The sequence below is a fragment of the Pinus tabuliformis genome, chromosome 3_1 (assembly GCF_031772625.1).
Source record: "Pinus tabuliformis cultivar Carrire ecotype Pingquan chromosome 3_1, CPIR1, whole genome shotgun sequence".
Taxonomy (NCBI): domain Eukaryota; kingdom Viridiplantae; phylum Streptophyta; class Pinopsida; order Pinales; family Pinaceae; genus Pinus; species Pinus tabuliformis.
The window spans coordinates 139,423,423-139,443,002 of NC_142301.1; the positions used below are offsets into that span (position 1 = coordinate 139,423,423).

The 19,580-nt window shown below is 37.9% G+C and overlaps 1 protein-coding gene across 1 annotated transcript; it reads right to left on the bottom strand.

The window, feature by feature from the left end:
* Window positions 1-9,665: 9,665 nt before the first annotated feature.
* LOC149186163 (histone H4-like) lies at window positions 9,666-10,284 on the bottom strand. Its single transcript, XM_089412564.1, has one exon. It carries the CDS (start codon window positions 10,231-10,233, stop codon window positions 9,922-9,924), a length of 312 nt encoding a protein of 103 aa, XP_089268690.1. The 5' UTR covers window positions 10,234-10,284; the 3' UTR covers window positions 9,666-9,921.
* Window positions 10,285-19,580: the final 9,296 nt, after the last annotated feature.

Consider the following 19,580-nt stretch of genomic DNA (forward strand, 5'->3'; position numbering starts at 1 on the left):
GATCACAAGAGGCAGGCTGGCCTCATCACAGGTATTAAATTTGAAGATGGAGTAAAAAACATTAACCACTCCCAATTTGCTGACGACACTCTGTTGTTGGGTGGGGCGACCAGATCAATTCATGAGATACTCAGGGGGTCAGATAAACCATCTCAAAAGTTGTGTTTACGGATGGAATGCTTCAGCTCAAACGATTCAAATCATTGCCAACATTTTTGGTGTTCCATGCAAGTTAAATTGGGATTATTTCAGCTACCTGGGAATGCCGGTGAGTATAGGGAATGCAAGGGCAAACGTTTGGGATTTAACCTTAGACAAAATGAAAAAGAAAATCCAGAAGTGGGGAACTTCTTGGCTCAATCCAGCAGGGCGACTTGTGCTTCTCAAATCGGGCCTTTCCTCTCTTCCCCTTTATCAGTTCTCCCTGGTTCAAGCTCCAGCCTCCTTTCTTTGCAAAATGGACAGTGTTCTCAGATTCTTCCTTTGGCAGGGAGGGAAAAATGAGAGGAAAAAATTTAACTTGGTTGGATGGAAACAAGTCATCCAAAACCAAGAGAAAGGAGGCCTGGCATTAGATCGCCAACTCTCATGAATTTAGCCTTTGGAGGAAAGCTGATATGGAGATTCATGGAAAATCAACCAGCCTGGTGGAAAAATGTCTTGGAGGCAAAATACCTCAGCCAGCCAAGACAGCTTCTACTAGCGACTGAGATTCCCAATAGGAACTGCACGAAGATCTGGAAATTATGTAAAAAAGTCATCCCTTTAATGGCACAAAACATATCCAAGGTGCCCAAAGGAGGTAAGAAAGTCAACATTGGCGCTGATAAAATCATGGGAAATCCACCAATCAATACTTTCCCAGGTATGGATTATTTAATTTCCTTTCTGCAAAGTAAAGGTAGAAGTAATTTAGACCAAATTTCTCAATGGGATGCTACAACCCATGTTTGGTTGCGATGGGAATTTCCTCCCATCCCTCATCACCTTAAAGATAGCTTTGGCAACTTTTGTAAACATCTGCACAACATTGCTCCCACCTTTAAAAATGACAAGGATGAACTCAGATGGGACCCTACAGGAACCAGCTACACAATTCAAGCAGGTTATGATTACTTAAACAGCAAGGAACACCCAGCGCCAACTTGGATCCATTGGAAGATTCTAAGGAAAGCAGAAGCAATTCCCAAGGTAAAATTATTCATGTGGATTCTCTTGAAAGAAAAAACTCTCACCGCTGAGAACCTTAAAACAAGAGGTATTACTGGACCCTCCAGATGCCCTAATTTCCAACAAGCAGAGGAATCTATGCAGCACCTCTTTATCTCTTGTCCTTTCGCAATCTCTTGTTGGAGAAGCATCAATCCTTTTGCGTTTCCCATCTGGAATACTTAGCAATCCATTGGCGAAGCTTTAACCAATTGGAAAAGGAATTACCCCTGGCAAACCATGAAACATAATCCTGCTAAGAGAGTGTGGGACGCCCTTCCATTTACTCTTTTATGGAGGATCTGGATTGCCCGGAACAACCTGATTTTTAGAGACAAGGAGACTTCGATCAGTCATCTTTGCATCAAGGCAAAAACTCTGGCGATTGAAACTATTGTTGTTAAGATCTCAAAAAAAATTGACATAACTAGCCTATGGGTTGAGGAAAAAGACTTCATAAGAAATTTAATTGATAAGATTAGTATCCTCCCAACAGTGAAAGTATGCAGCAATCCGGGCAAAACTAGCAACCATAAATGGAAAATTCGCCTAAAGCAGAGCGAATTGAGCAGATGGCTTCATTCAGGTAACCTTCATTCCTTTTTCTTTAACGGTGCTTCCAAATCAAATCCGGGAGCGGCGGGAGCAGGGGGCATTATCTTCTCTCCTTCTGGGGATCCCTTAGTCTCCTTTGAATGGGGATTGGGAACCCTCTCAAACAACAGAGCCGAGGCTCTAGCCCTCTATCAAGGCATTATCCAGTTACAGGCTTAGAGAATCAAAAAAGCCCTCATCTTCGGTGACTCTGCCATCATCATTAATTTAATGAACAGCAGGTGGAAAGCTTCCAATATTTTCTTGCAACAAACTATCAGTAGATGCAAAGACTTGATATCCCACGGTCAGGAATTCCACTTCTATCACATTCTCCGATCAATTAATCGAGAAGCAGATAAAAGGGCCAGTCAAGCCTGCTCGCGGTCCAAAGGTAGCTTTCTTTATAACAATGAGGACCTTCATCATTTCATCCCTTGACTATCATGACTGATTTAATGAGTTTATATCAAATGATCCATGCATATGCCAAGATGTTTCCTGACCAAATCCTCAGGAATCCCAATGCCCTCTGTCGTAAGCCACCGAATATTCATTCGTATTTCTCTGCAGATTGTGTGATCCATTCGAATCTAAGCTACTCCTGTGAAACTTGTGATTGCCCAAGCATCCTCCACGTGATCTGGTACCTCATGAGCCTCTGCCCACCGGTTATTTATTTCGGGAAGCCTCCCCTCCATTCGCAAGTTCCCATCTCCTTGTTAGTTGACTCCTCTACTCTTGTTTTCGTGGTTATCAATCGGCTTTCGATCCCTGTCAATGTTCTCGCTACATCTCACAGGCTTATCGCTCGACCCTTCCTCTTTGTTGTGATCAGGAGCGCCATCTGGCCTCATAACATTCCTGCCCTGCACTTTCATGCTTCCTCTTGCCCTGTTTCCGCCCCTACTTCAAAATCTGTTACCTCATTTAACTTTGTTCCCAAGTTTCTAAGTCTACGTCCAACTCTCTATCTTGATACTCTGATCCACCTTTTGGTATCCACTGTCGCCGCTTCTGCTTGGGAGAGCCATCCATCAGGTTTGCTCCAGGACAGTTTCGAAGCTCTCGTGATGGACCGCAGTGAAGATTGTCTTCATTGCCGCGACTTACAAGCTGAACTTGAACAAGTCAGAACGCATCAGTGTCTCCTGGATGATAAAATCGATGCTGCTACAAGGATTATCACAGCCAAATATGAGGCCGACCTCAACCTCTTCCTTCATCGCATCACTTCTTTGCAGGAGCAGTTCAATGCTCTTTCAAATAAATGTGCGCACATTCAGGAGTCTGTCGAAATTCTTAAGTATATGATGGATAAGATCAGCGCCCCAAGTACCAGTTCCTCCAGCATAAAGGTTGCAGAAGCTGACAGCCACCCGGAGGACTCCACTGCTCGACAGATTAGTCACATAAGTATAGATTAGATGTATTACAAAGTCAGTTTGTTCTTGTCTCAGTTTATTAGAATTTATACTTGTGTTAGAGTTTCTCAAAGTGAATACAAAAGCATTTTAGCGGAATGCTTCAGTGTAACTCAGAAACAAGCTCTCTCTATGAGCTCTTCTTCTGTAACTTCGGAGCCTAGTCTCCCCTTTCTTTTTTGAATATATTTAGCAGCAGACTTTGTGAAAGAAAAAAAATGAATAAAATTTGATTTTATTGATTTTTTGGAATTTTTTAATTGGTTAAATATTTTTGGATTTTGGATAATTAATTTATTTTCTTAAATTTTTAAAAATATGAATTCTTAATCAAATAAAAGTGATTTTTAAATCTTACTATAAAATTAATATCAAAAGTGATTTTTAAATCTTAATATAAAATTAATATCAACATATTTTTATTTATATTTTAAAGTTTTCTGAGTCGAAAGAGTTAGCTCAATCAGTGGAGATAGCTCAATCAGTTGAGATCTTGTCGTTAAAGCACCTTGTTAATGGGAGGTCATGATGTCAATTATAATGTTGTGTATGAATAAAATTTGATTTTATTGATTTTTTAGAATTTTTTAAATTGTTAAATATTTTTGGATTTTGGGTAATTAACTTATTTTCTTAAATCTTTAAAAATATGGATTCTAAATCAAATAAAAGTGATTTTTAAATCTTACCATAAAATTAATATCAACATATTATTATTAGTTATATTCTAAAATTTTCTGAGTCCAAAGGGTTAGCTCAATTGGTTGAGATCTTGTCGTTAAAGCACCTTGTTAATGGGAGGTCACAATGTCAATTCTCCTTGATGCTCTTGGGGTTTGGTTTCGCTAATAAGTCAGTGCGATGTGATCCCTTCAGGTGGATTTGAAATTTCCATGTAAGTAGCGGCCACCAATCTCTAGTGTGCGTGAACAACACAAATCTATATATATATATATATATATAGATATAATAGCCACCAATCTCTAGTGTCCATGAACAACACAAATATATATATATATATATATATATATATATATATTTTAAATTCTATGATATTTATAAATATTTTTAATAAAATAATAAAACATTGTTTTACAATTAAAATAATCAAAATCTTTATAAATATTGAGAAGAACAAAATTGGTTTCCATTATTATATTTTCTTCAAACCAAAACCAAAATAACAAAGTCTAAGCTAGTTAATCACTTGAGTAGTTTGTTGGATCCATACATCCAAGTTCATATTTGTGACAAACATGTAACATCAATAAGGGCCATATTTAAGTTTCTCTCTATCCTCAATGTATCACAAATTGAATGGGTTAAGGAGCAATCAAACTTTAAGCCACCCATGCTTTCCAATTGGATGAGAAGTTTCAAGATGTTGGTGGGACTTTTTCAGAGTATGAACTTTTCACATATATAGAAAGAGAGAAAAATGGTGTTGTGGATACCCTCTCAAAAGTGGGTTATAAATATCATCCTAGAGTGATAATATATTCTTCTTTCCTTAATGAGAAACTGCATCAAACAGGGAGAATATACATAACATAAGCTTCCACATAGAGGAGGATCATCTGTGTGACATTACTCGACTTAAGGACTTGATAGACCGATACAATGATGACTGCATTTGGCTTGATATATTAAGCTTTTTTTTTGTTTTTGTATAACTAACATGTATTTAGTTTTGGACGTTTATGTTTTATCTGATTGTGGATACATTGTAGATATGTTATAATTTGGTCTTGTACTAGATTTTTTCTTGCTAATGGTCATCTGAGATGGTCAAAACAGATGATCTTCTATATGTAAATAGTATGGTTATAATATAATAGACTATTGCTTTTTCTTTCTTGATTAAAAAGAAAAAAGAAAAAAAAGTATCACAAGTTTGTTTTCAAAAAGGCATCCATGTAGCATCTCTAACAAGGAAAAGCACACACCTCCAACTATGTTAACTCAACTCTATAATCTTTGGCATTATCAACAAGATCGCATAATGGCAAGGTTGGTGTAATCCACGAGTCTAATGATAAAATTTGACGCACCATCGCTAAAACTCATAATAGTTGACATCTTTGTAGTTTATCTAGAAATTTATTACCTCTTTGATGAACTTGGCAACTATTGCATTAATGATGAGCTTGCACCATATAAAAAAATTATAATTATATATATATATAGAGAGAGAGAGAACAATTTGAGTAAGAGGTCACAAATTCAAATCCATAGGTGACGCTAGTATGTGCACCTCCACAGAACCTTTTTTTTAACCATGGTAAATCAGTGACTCGTTAGAGTAATCTGGCAAAGCCCAAGATCAAGCCTAGCAACTGCCACTATAACACCAAGAGTGTACCCCACAACTCATAAGCCAAATATACTAGGAATTTATGGCTTAACAAGAGTCAAGACTCCATGAGGGTGGGGGAGCCTACCCCTTGAGCCTTATCACAACGGGCTAAAGATAATCCCCCCCAACAATTTGAAACTAAGTGGAAGGGATAACATCTCATCGTGCCAACTATTTAGTCGTCCCACGAGGAGACAACTCCATAGACTTCAACAATTAAATCACTACATGTAAGTGGGTTCCTTGTTCCATAAACAAGGGCTTTTCATACAAATTTTTGGTATCTAGCTCAATTGTGACCTTATATATATATATATATATATATATATATATATATATATATATATATATATATATATATATATATATATATATATATATATATATAACTTCGCTCAAATATGCAAAATTACAATATGTGATACGTTAGTTTATTGTCATAACAAAAATAGCACTATATAGTGCAGTCATCTCTTTGTATTGTATTGAGTTGCTTTCTTATTTGAATTGGATCATTATATTGTCCATCATCCATCTCGATGTTTTTAGAATGGAAAAAGTGGGGGAATCGACTAATAGGACCATTCTTACCAGCAGAGCCTAGTTTGGCAAATTGGCATCTGAAACCTTTCAACAATGCATTAAACAGCATTTTTGGGGGGGGTAAAGCTTTGTCGCTTTAACACAACGCTTATTTTTCATATTCTACACACAAAGCCCTTGTCAACATCATAAGAATCACCTCAATCAAAGTTTGTATGCAAAAGTTATGTCACTCAAAAGTTGATCGTCCTATTTCACTACCATAACTCAAGAGGATGTCATTCAAGCCCCATTACTCAAGGAAAAAGAGTCAACCACGTGATCATGATGAAGAACATTGTTGAAGAGTCCATATTATAATTTTGGTTAAGAGTTAAGGGAGTCAAACCTAACCACTAATAAGTGATCAAACTATGTTTTAACTGAGCCACTAGGAGGAAAAGGGGTTATATTCTTTTTTAGTGTATCTTGTTTCATAGACGAACAAAGTAACCAAGACGGATAAGGAGAGAGCACCCAAAAAAGATTTATGCATTGAAATAGCCCACGAGCCACAAGCCTTACTTCTTTATACTCAACCAATTTTCTATTCAAAGAAAAATAGTAGAGCAGTCTCACCTTCCAGTTGGGTTTTCTACCAAAAGGATTTCCCAATATATATCTTGTGTCAATCATGGTTTGTGATTTTTTATTTCATTGTTCTTTATTTTTTGCACAAATATAATTTGCATGCATATGAAATAAACAATAATTTACAAATCCAAATCCTTTAATTTGTTTGACAAATTGTTCAATGGAATATTCACAACAATTTACAAATCAACCTTGAGAAAAATAATTTCTCTTGAAATGCAACCATAAGAAAAATAATTTCTTTTGAAATGCAACCATAGGTCAAGAATTTAGAATTTGAAAGATGTTAAGTGCACAACTCCAATACTAGTTATACACAACTTCAATAAGACTTTTTGGAATGGTTCGACATCATTTCAAAATTAAAATTGACCACCATAACCTCAAATACTTTTTGCAATGAATGGTTTCATCCTTAGAACAACAAAAATGGTTTACCAAAATGTTAGAATATGATTATGAAATCATTTAAAAGAAGGGCAAGGAGAAAGTGGTAGTCGATGCTCTCTCTAATTAGAACTTCTTAATCTTTTCATCAGTGTCCTTTACAATACTAAATGTAATTGTTACTTTGAAATTATGTAGTTTACAAATTTATCTTCAACTTTAATATTTCAAATCCCTTGAGGGGGAAACACATTTGAAGATTGTCATGACATGAAATATTATGTAAACTATGAGATTCAAGATTCAAATCCCCTTGATTAGGATAAGTCTATGGTTGCAAGAGTATGCGTAAGTACCTAAAGGGGTATAGTAGTATTGATTGGAATCAAACTCATGTCACAAAAGTACAAAACTGATTTATTTATCAATTCCCCTAATTAAATAAATAAAACTTTCAAATGTCCTTATAATATACAATAATTAATAGGGAACCATATCTCACAATTTAGCATTTGACCAATATCCAACATATAACCACTAGATTATGGGAGTAGCAAAGAATATTAAGAATATTAAGGGATAAAGAAAACTGCATACCTTTCAATTCAATAAGGCTGCTCTTTGTCTTCTATTGTTGGTTTTCCCCCAAGGGAGCAACTATTTTTGGTCATTGTTAATCTTAGACACATTTAATTTTACTAGTTCTTTGACTCTTTTGATTTACTATCTTTAGTCTAGTTTCCAATATGGCAAAGCCAAAAACAATCATTTCAAATACTTTGATATAAATACTTTTTATTGCAATGCAAAAACAAGCAAAAAAGTTTAATTCCTGGCTAGCCTAAATAAATTCAAAGTTAAAATGAATCTAATCTAATGTTTGCCCCTCTAATATTATTTCATCTTACTATATTCCATATAAATATTATAAATGAATACCAAAAATCAATACATTATTTTTTATTGTAAAATATGGTTATTTTTATTTTTATTATTTTATAATTAATAAAAAATTAAATTAAATTAATTTGATCATTTCCGATCTTCAAGAAATCCAAAATGGACCGAACATAATTTTTCTCACTTTAAAAATCTCTAAGATACTATATTCCAGATAAATATTATTATGAATTAACAAATACATTATTTTAACATATTTTTATTTTTATTTTTATAATTCTTATTCTTATTTACATAAAATAATAAAAACAAAACAAAACACTACAACATTTACATTCTCTCTTCTTCTCTACTAAACTGAGAGTACAAAATAACTGATTTAAAACAACTTCACATTTACCTTTCAAAACATAAACAACAACAACAGCCTACTGATCATAGAAGATTTCGAAGAACACTGATTCAAAACCCTAGCGAGACCATCATCTCGCAGAAAACACAGAAAAGCATTAAAAACTAGCCACGACAAAAACAATTCATAAATGTTTAACTACAAATTAATAGGTGTGGCTTCTGGCACCTGAAATTGAAAGTGTGATTTTAACGTATTGATATCGCTGAAATGATCCAGACGCCAGAATTACAGTGAAAAATGTTGATTTGTAATTTAACCAATGAATCAACCGATTAAAAACTCTATGGAATTCTGACAAAAACAATGAGGCATCATGGGACATTTTAGTTCATCCGTAGACCTTTTCTGTGAAATTCTGACAAAAAACGGTTAGATATAGGGCAATTTCATTGACTCAAAATCGTTGATTGATCATGTTAATGGGAATGGCCACATTAGCAGTCCACACGATTTTGATTGATCATGTTAATGGGAATGGCCACATTAGCAGTCCACATCTCCTTGGTTCACTAAGCAGAATCATGTTTTTTCGAAACACCATGAACTAGATGTCTTTCCAGCCTATTCCTCTTTCCAGGAATGTCCAGGCTAACTCTCTTTCCAAGGAGGGTCTTGTTATGAAGCCAGGATTGTGGTCATTAACAGTTATCCATGATAGATCTTCCTTTCTTATTCAGGATTTCAGTATTAAAAGAATGTGACTCCTTTCTACTGCTTAGAAAGCCAATTTCATTGATCTTCAACACCATAGAAATGTGACTTATTGTGTTTTAATTCCTGTCTCAGAAGGTGTAGTAACTACACTTTTGAATACATGTTAACTTTTTTGTCTCTGTTTTCCCTGAAACAGTCAAATCCCTTCCATACATTGTGTTAGTTATGGGCAGCTCTCCCTGTCCCAAAACAATGAAACAATGTAATGCAGATATTTATATTATCTTAATATAAATCTATGATGATTTTTTGTCTGAAAAAACTAGGGCAATTTAGTTGACCCATAGACCCGCACCAAGATCAACACTATAAGCTAATCATCCCATTTCCAACATCCTTCCAGGCAGGATTTCGGCCTAAATTTGACAATAATCCCACAATTGAAACCCTATCAATTCAAAACCATCCTCTTACCACAGCTATTGACCTCCGAATTATTACAGATTACCAGAATTGCATAATCCGACTTTTGATCCATATTACCATAGTTAAAAAATCTGAACAATAGCCTGTTCAAATTCAAGGAACTTTGGTTCAGCAAACTACAGTCAAGACAAATTGGAAATATTTAGTACATTGACAACTTTTTTATCAACACGCTGACTAAGTCTCCACAAGCTTCATCCAAAGCAATGCATTGGACACTTACAGTACCTATTAGGTTTAAAATTTCCTGTAGATAAGGTGGTGCCTAAAGACACCATAAACGAGTAAAAACGACTAAATAATAGTCAGAGTGAGAGTTCTCAGCCTCCAAAGCCGTAAAGAGTTCGGCCCTGTCTTTTCAGGGAGTAGACGACATCCATGGCTGTCACAGTCTTTCTCCTCGCGTGTTCTGTGTATGTCACGGCATCTCTGATGACATTCTCCAAGAAAATCTTCAAGACGCCTCTGGTCTCTTCATAGATAAGGCCACTGATGCGCTTGACGCCTCCTCTCCTGGCTAGACGCCTGATGGCAGGCTTGGTGATGCCCTGGATATTATCTCTGAGAACTTTCCTGTGCCTCTTGGCACCTCCCTTCCCCAAACCCTTCCCTCCCTTTCCACGGCCCGACATCTTTTCGCGCTATTTATCACTACCTTCAAACAAAATAATGAAACGAAGAATAGTGATGAATAAGCCCAAGGCGAACGCGAGAATATATACCCTGAGACTGTCTCGCCGACATCACGCGGCGTCAATTCCAATGCCTCTCATCAACGGCTGAGAGATCTCGATCCGTTGCACCCCGATCTTTTGCTTTAGAACCGTCGATTAGATTTCATCGATGGCTGCAATCAAACCGAGGAGGATTGACAATTTGAACGACGGCCACGACACTCCATCTCATCATAACTTAAAACCGTTTCATTGAAATTTATTAATTATTAAAAAATTATTGAAATCTTCTATTAAGTTTTGGATAGATGGTAATTAGGTATTTTGTTAATTCATTTTTTATGTGAAATCATTTTAGGGTTATGGATAAATGATAATCAAATATTTTATTAAAACACTTTTTGATGTGAAATCATCAACTTAATTGAAATAATATATTAAAAAATCTTAAATTTGTTTTCTACTTTCACTGTATTGGGTGAAGTGGGCATTATTTTGGACTCCTATTTTTTGTGTATAGTATGGCATCTAAATGCCACTTGATTAAAGGCATTGCGTAGATCTTAAGATAGTCACATATTTCCATCGTGGATTAAGTAGTTAATATTTATTTTTTTATCTTAAAAAATATTATTAAGTATAGAATGACATTAATCACATTCTTTAGAGAATAATAGTAAAAATAATTAATTTTATGATAAATTTATTATAAAAATATGGAGTATATATATATAATAATTTTTGGTTAATATAGATTTGTTTTAATGTAAATAAATATAGTTTTATTTTAATTTGGAATCTACAAGGGTTTGAGAGTAATCAAATATTTCAAAATGGAAACTTCTTTTTAGTGTAAAATTTGAAAAAATGTTCGTTTCTCTATAGATTGGATTCCTCTTGAAGCTTTGGTAAATCAAAGTTAAGAAACATCTATGCTAGTTCTTAATAATATTATTATATTAAATATAAATTTCACATCTCTATTTATGGCTAGTAATAAACAATCAACTTTTAACTTAGGACAATCTAATCAAAAGGAGTCGGTCGGGCCCTAGCTACTATCCATTATGTAAATCTTCAAATGAATGCAAGCTTGCGTATTTTCATTTTCTATACATACACAATGTAGGTAATATCAAATGTGTTGGTAGCGCTGAACATGAGAGCAACATGGTTGCGCTTAGGCTTGGAGAATGCATCAAAGTTTCGATTGAAAATTAAGCCATTAAATTTCTTAATGGTTTTCCATGCATTCTCATCTTTAGTTGTTGGTGGGTGATCCATAAATTGTCGTGGATATTTCATTGGACAATTCGTCACAACAAATCTCACAATATTATATTAAAAATCTGAAATTTTACATTGTTACAATTTTATTTAATTTCTAGATCTATAGATTTCACTGTAATTAGTGCACGCATGCGAATGGAAATTATGCAAAAAATAGAGAATGATAAAATAGAGCTCGCACACACACATAAGACACAAGAAATGCTCTAGGAAACCTTTTTGGGAGAAAACCCAGCAGGAAGGTGAGGTCACTCCACTCTCTTTCTTTGCTTGGAAATATGGTTGCATGTACAAAGAAGTAAGGCCTGTGGCCCGTGGGCTGCTACAGTACACAGATCCTCTCTGTGTGATCTACCTCCTATCTCTCTTGGTTATCTTTGCTCAACTATGGAACAAAATTCTCTTGACAGAATGGCATCCTCTTCCTCCTAATGGTGTGGTTATAACGCAGCCTAATAGCCTATCAATGGCTAAGTTTGACTATATCAACTCTTAACTAGAGTTACAATATAGATTCTTCTGGAGTACTTTACATCACAATCACATGGCTAGCCCTTTTTCCATGAATAATGGGGCCTGACACGACATCCTCCCGAACTACAGGTGTGAAAATAGGAAGGTCAACTTCTGAGTGGCATAACTTTGCATACAAACTCTGATTGACGCACTTCTTGCGTCATTAGAAAGATATTCATGTGTAGAATAACATGAAAAGGTGTTTCTCTAAAGCTACAAAGTTTTACCTCCAAAAAACATCATTTGATGCCTCAAAACACTCCTAGAAGGTTTTAGACCTCATTTCACCAAACTGGATCCCATTGGTAAAAATGGTCCCGTGAGTTGATTCCTCCATTTTTTTTTCCACTTTGAACGCATCGAGATGAATGGCAAACAATATAATGATCCAATTCGTATTAGTGGGCCAGTAACTCTAGCATCTTTGGCTCTAAATACATTTCCATAGAGGTCACTTCGTGCCTAGTTACAAAATTATGTTTGTAATACAAACTTGACCCAAAGACACAAAATCGAGAGGTTCATGTCATGCATCTCGTTGTTATAGGCTACCTGTGTGTCTTCTTTGATGGTGCAGTGCAATATGTTCCGCCCAGGTGTGGGGTTGATCTATAGGTCAAATATTGCCCCTATGCATGGCTCAAACAATTAAGTAAAAGTCTCCTAGTGCATAAGTCAAATATGCCCCTAAGTGTGACCCAAACAATCGAGTAGAATTTCTTGCTCTACGTAGTCTCCTAACCATTGCTTCACTAAAAAAGGTTAAAACACACTAGATTATGGGGGATTATAAACTAGTCATTAGTTGGGCCAATCACATGATCAATGTTGAGAACATCTACCTACAATCCATCCTTCAAGATATCAAAGAAGCTCACATTTATTTTGACTAGCTATCTTTTACACACATACTCAAAGAACTCAACTACACAATTGATGGTCTCTCCAAATATACCCTTGAACTACCTACTGGGAATTTATAATCACAACTATATTGATGGTGTAAAACACAACCAAATGGTCATACATGCTTAACAAGTACACAACATTGTCCTCACATGTCATATGCTAGTAAAATCAAAATGTCAAAGTCATTGATCCCAACTTCTCCCTACCTAACAGTTGATGGACTCTCCAAAGATGCCCTTGAAGTACTTGTTGGGACATTTCTAATCACAAACTATTTTAATGGTGTCAAACACAAGCAAATGGTCATAAAAGCATAACAAGTGCACAACATTGTCCTCATAGTTTCTATCTTGGTAACACCAAAATGTCAAAAGTCATTAGTCCCAACTTCTCCTTGCCTAACAAGGTCTACCTAGATATTATTTCGTCACAAGGCAACATGAATAGTGTAACACCCCCTTCCACCTCATAGACCATCCTAAGGGTAGAAGAAGGTGTTACTATCATTGTCCCAACCTCCAAAGTCTTGTCATGGAAATGGGGTCTTAAAATTTTTTCATTTTTAAAACTCCTTGAAACTTAAAATAAACAATGCCATTGTGTCTAGCTCGTTGAGAGCTTTCCAACAATTTTTTTTTTTTTCAAAAACTAACATCCATATCACAAGATATGGTTGTTTGAAGTCGGGCCATGAAATTCATGCCATGTCAACATTGTGTTGCCACAATGGCTCCCTCCTCCCTTCGGAGAAGTTCCATGTCATTGCACCAATCTATGTGGCACCGCCATGTTTCCAACTCTCATCCACTGGTCCACCCCCATGGCTTTGCAAGTTAAACACACATACACCCTCACTCGAACAATAACCTTTATCTGCCATATAGAGCGATGGTTGGGATTAAATGAGGGCCCCTTCCAAAACTGTTGGGATGGGGTCCCTCGGGTCAGTTTTGGGGAAAATCCCAAGTTTTGATGTAAAAAGATGTAAAGTATCCGCGAATTGTGGATGCGGATCGCGTAGTTAGTTAAAATTCAAAAAGGGTTTTTACCCTCATTTATGTAAAGTTGAGTCGGTTCTTGAGATCTATCCATGGTCCGCGGACCATGGGATTGCATAAATAGGTGTGTCTTAGAGAGTCTAAGGTATATCTATGTCTTTGTCTATGGGTACGACAAATGGAGTCTTAGAGAATTAGTGCAGAGAAGTAAACCTTAAAGGGGGGAAACGCTATGCAGCCGAGTGCGCAGAGGCCTAGAGTAGAGTCCGCAGTGGAGTGCGCGGACCGTTGCAGCTGAGTGCGCAGGGAATTTTTGAGTTTGTAAACTTATATTAAAGATCAATAAAGAAGGTTGTTGCAGAAAATTTATCTATGTACTTCTATTATTCATGATTGCAATATGTTGTACTAAATAATGTCTTTATGAAATAATGATGTATTGATGCGTTAATTTACTCGATCCGTCTTATTAATTGAATGTAATTAATGTTAAGTGATTACGCGAGGATCATAACACTTTCTGTTAGGTTTATTGAACCTTTGGGTAGATATGAGTACATATTGATCTATGAGTAATCTAAGGTGTGCGTAAGTAGCTAATTCGTCTGTTCAGGGTCCACAAAAGCCAGTCGTAGACCTTCGCGAAGGTCTAAAGGCCGTTTGAAGGGAATTGCAATACCAAGCCCTAAGGAATTATAGATCTACGCGGAGGCAGATCTAGGGCATAAAAAGACATCACACTGATCTCTGGATGCGAAAACTTGGTTCCAGCATCCCCCCATACTGCTTCAGGTGAGACTTCAATCCGTGCACTGCAAATTGATGCCGAAAGGGCCAGTAGTGTAGGGTTTTGTTTGGCGCAACTAACTCTAAACCTAGGTCAGGACCCACTAAGCCAACAAATGGTTCTATTGCCAGGACCGGGATCTGCATAAAGGGATGTGTGATGTCACATCACTGGAATCCAACCAAAAAGGAAATTGAGAAGTGGTTGGATAGGAAGATCCACGAATTCGCAGTGCAAGAGAACAGAAATTCACGCCTGAAAAAAAGAGCAGTGGCTAGACATATATTTGTACACATAAATACACGAAATTTTCTTCTACACCTTCCTGATTGAACTATACGAGTGGATAGCTAAATTGGCAGACGACCAAGGAAGGTGGAGGCTTGACGGTACAATAGTGTGGACTCCGGAGCTAGTGCAAAGGTTGGAAGCCTCTGAAAGATAAGATCGCGCATGTTATTCACCATTGGCTTGATCAATTTATAGGAGGATTTGTTACAAAGTTCGTGGTTGACACCTCAGTCAGTTATAGCGTAGGAGAGCGACGCTTCTTCAAAGGACCGCGAGGTAAGTATTTTAGATCTTTGAATACCTGGATTAAGATGCTCTTGTGTGAAAAACATGTTATGCATTGCCTTGATGTTTGGATATACGCGAAGTGGCCGAAGCTTTAAGAAATCAAGGAAAATTAGGTCTTGGATATAGCCCGTTGATTGGACCTCCTTCAAGTGACGACGAAGGAGCGGTACAGGCCTCACCGTGGAGTATTGTCCAGTTAATAAGGCAAGGTTTTTTGCGGATACATCATCCATCCACACCACCTCCACCTTCACCTCCACAACATACACCTTCGCCCACACCGCCACCACCACCACCATCATTCAACATGTCGAATACAATGAAGTTGTCAGTTTCCAAGGGCTTAGGAAGTGAGGATCTGGATCAGTTTTGGTTTGTTGTGAAGGTTGTGTGGACAATGCAACAAATTACAAATGATAATATAAAGAAGGCGTAATTGGTTACCGCTCTATAGGATCACGTACTGACATGGTACATTAATTACTGCACCGACAATCCGTTGGCCTCATTAGTAGTAACTCAGACCGCTTTGAACAAATAATTCGGTAAGCCTAAGTCTGACTCGCAATCAGTAATTGGATTTAAGGAAATCATGATGAGGGACGGTGAAACACCCTAAGAGTTAGATCAAAGATTGAAGTGTGTAATCCGCGAAGCTAATATGCATCTCACAGATAGTCAGCACTGCGAGTGCTTCATAACCTCGCTCTTGCCCCACCTAAGGATTGCTTTATCGCAGCAACAGATAGGGACTCGGGCAGAAGCTCTAGAAATCATGATGAGATTGCATAGAATGCCTATTCATGACATATCTTTGGGAGTCCAACAAATTCAGTCACAATTGTAGAATCTCTGCTTGGAATTGCAAAGCTTAAGGAAAGAAAAGGAGGCTAGGCCAGAGGTGTGCGAAGAAGTGTGGTGCCTCAAGTGTAAGAGCTAGGGGCATGATAAAGATCACTACCCTGTCTTTGCAAATTATATCACTGGGGGGGGGGGGGGGGGGGGGGCAATGCCCCTAAGGCAGGAAGCTCCAGTAGGATCAAGTATGGGGCACGCGCTATGGTGCGCTACTTGTCATGTGGCTGGGAAACATGTAACGTATAATTTTCATTTGCTGCAAAAGTTTGTGCAGATAGCACAATAATTGTTCTACGATTTCTGCAAATCAGTGGACCACGATGAGCGTCACTATTGTAGCTACGAATTGATGATGGAAAGGACGCTTATGTATCGAATGCAAGCAAAAACTCGGCCTCTGGATCAAGGCACTGAAGGAGAGTGCGGAGGATATCAGGGGCGTGGATGAGGCCGACGAGGAGGAGGACCTGGTAGAGGTCGTGGACAGGTCATTTGCTATAATTGCGGAACACCAAGGCACTACGCACGGGAGTGTATGAGTCAAACATGCCTGTCATACTACATTCAGTTTGACCACACAATAGAAGAATACCCTGTGTTGATAGCTAAGATACAGGAGAAGAAGGCACGGCCTCAACAGCGCACCCAGAACTTGGAGATGATGAGGGTTGAGCTGCACGAGGAAGATCCAAATGTGAATACCGTGCTGAGAAGCGGAGTAACGATTGGTGATGATAAAGGAAAACAACCTGAGGAAAGTGGGTGGGTCCGCAAGGCCCCGGAAAAGGAGATTGGGTTTGATCTGGAGCGTGCGAAGGAAATGTTTATGGAGGTGAAGAAAAGCTTCACTGAGGCCTCTACCTCAGGAAGTCAGGATAAACTACCAGAAACCGACGCGCCTACATAGGTTGACCCCTCTATGCTTACCACCTTCTTGGAGACTTGTATGAAACTACTATGCGATAACAAGGCTATGAAAGGGCTACAATAATTGATAAACAAGTGTGATGGTAAGGAGAATACTCCTGAGGGACATCACATAGTCCAAAAAATCGGCAAACATAAGGCAAGACAGCGCGCGAGATGAGGCTCATCGCACAGATAGGAGAATATGAGATGGACCAGGTTATTTTGGATCTGGGGTCTGATGCGAACATTTTGCCTAAACAGACATGGGAGAGAATGGGGAGACCTGTGCTGTAGTGGTCTTTGATTCAGTTGAGGATGGCGAACCAACAGAAGATTATCCCTATGGGACGTCTGCATGGAGTTACCGTAGATATAGAAGGTGCGAGCGCACTGGCTGATTTTGAAGTGATAGAAATTGTTGATGACAAAAATCCATACCCCGCGCTCCTTGGAATTGATTGGGCTATTGATATGAATGGGGTAATCAATTTGAAGAAGCAGACAATGTCGTTTGAAAGGAAATCACTCTGCATTGTAGTACCATTGGACCCTGTAGAAGGATTGCACTATACTGAACTGGTCCACGACTATGAGGACAATGATGACGATTTGGATTAGATCTATAAAATTATAGCGCGAGACCAAGACTGGATTAATCCAACAGCTGATGGATAGATTGCATGGGACCGCGAAAGCTCCTGTACCTCAAACTCAGATGAAGAATTAGAGCATTGGCAGAATAGGTTGCATGAAGTATCTATGTTGCGCTGCAACATGATGACTAAATCACTGCGTTGTGTGTCATCAGAGGTAAGGAATTTACCTTATTATGATGGTTTAACTGATGTAGATAAATTTTTGGATGCCTTTGAAAGAGAAGTACCCGAGGATCATTGCTTTCAAGCGCTAGATTTGGCGCTACGCCTGCATGGTGGTGGGGTACGCACAAAGACAACTTTGATGAATGGCGCGATTATAGGAGAATGATGAGGTTGCGATTTGGTCACCCAAAAGTTCGGCTGACTGAGAAATATGATGGGAGGAATGATTCACGTGATCATTTAGCAAAATGGACTAAATTTTATGGAATGGAGCCGCAGCCAGAATGGGTGCATTTATTCTGTCACACTCTGGATATAATCCCTATGAATTGGTACCTGGAAACGGAGCTCTGCCATGGTACCGCGAAGTGGGATATATTAAGGGAAGGATTTTTAATGACCTTCAGTTTCAAAGATGGGTTTGAAAGAATTGATGAAGCTCTGCAGGAGGTTAAGGCAACGATCTTTAGAATACCGTAGGACCCTTTGGAATTGACTCAACCAAACTGGAGCACCCACCTACGCCATGCATTGGAATGCTATAATGCTATAATGGCAGGTAGAGCTGGGGGATCTTCACAGCAAGATCACTGTTCCAACCGAGTGACTCGAGAGTGAGTCACGACCTTTGTGTTGGGGGCCTATTGGGATCCGGTCCCCTGGGTCAGTTCCCCGACAAAAGCCCAAGTTTTGATGTAAAAAGATGTAAAGTCTCCAAGAATTGTGGGTGTGGAGTGCGTAGTTAGTTAGAAGTCAAAAATGGTTTTTACCCTCATTTATGTAAATTTGAGTCGGTTCTTGAGATCTACCCATGGTCCGTGAACCATGGGATTGTATAAATAGGTGTGTCTTAGAGAGTCTAAAGAAGATCTATGTCTTTGTCTATGGGTACGACGAATGGAGTCTTAGAGAATTAGCGCAGAGAAGTAAGTCTTAAAGGGGGGAAAGGCTGTGCAACTGAGTGCGCAGAGGCCTAGAGTAGATTCTGCATCTGAGTGCACGGACCCCTGCAGCTGAGTGCGCAGGGAAGTTTTGAGTCTGTAAACTTATACTGAAGATCAATAAAGAAGGTTGTTGCAAAAATTCCTGTGTTTTATCTCCATACTTCTGTTATTTATGATTGTGATATATGTTGTAATGAATAATGTCTTTATGAAATAATGATGTATTGATGCGCGAATTTACTGGATCCATCTTATTAACTGAACGCAATTAATGTTAAGTGATTACGCAAAGATCATAACACTTTCTATTAGGTTTATTGAACACTTGGGTAGATCTGAGTACATACTGATCTAAGAGTAATCTAAGGTGCATGTAAGTAGCTAATTCGTTTGTTTAGGGTCCACAAAAGCCAGTCGTAGACCTTCGTGAAGGTCTAAAGGCCGTTCGAAGGGAATTGCAGTACCAAGCCCTAAGGGCTTATAGATATGCGCAGAGGTAGATCTAGGGCATAAAAAGACATCACATCGATCTCTAGATGTGGAAACTTGGTTCCAATATCCCCCCATACTGCTTCGGGTGAGACTTTAGTCTGAGCACAACGGATTGATGTCGAAAGGGCCAGTAGTGTAGGGTTTTGTTTGGCACAACTAACTCTGAACCTCGGTTAGGACCATTATCTTGTCACAAGGCAAC

Excerpts from the sequence above, each read along its gene's own strand:
- LOC149186163 (XM_089412564.1), bottom strand. The coding sequence starts at position 10,233 with ATGTCGGGCCGTGGAAAGGGAGGGAAGGGTTTGGGGAAGGGAGGTGCC.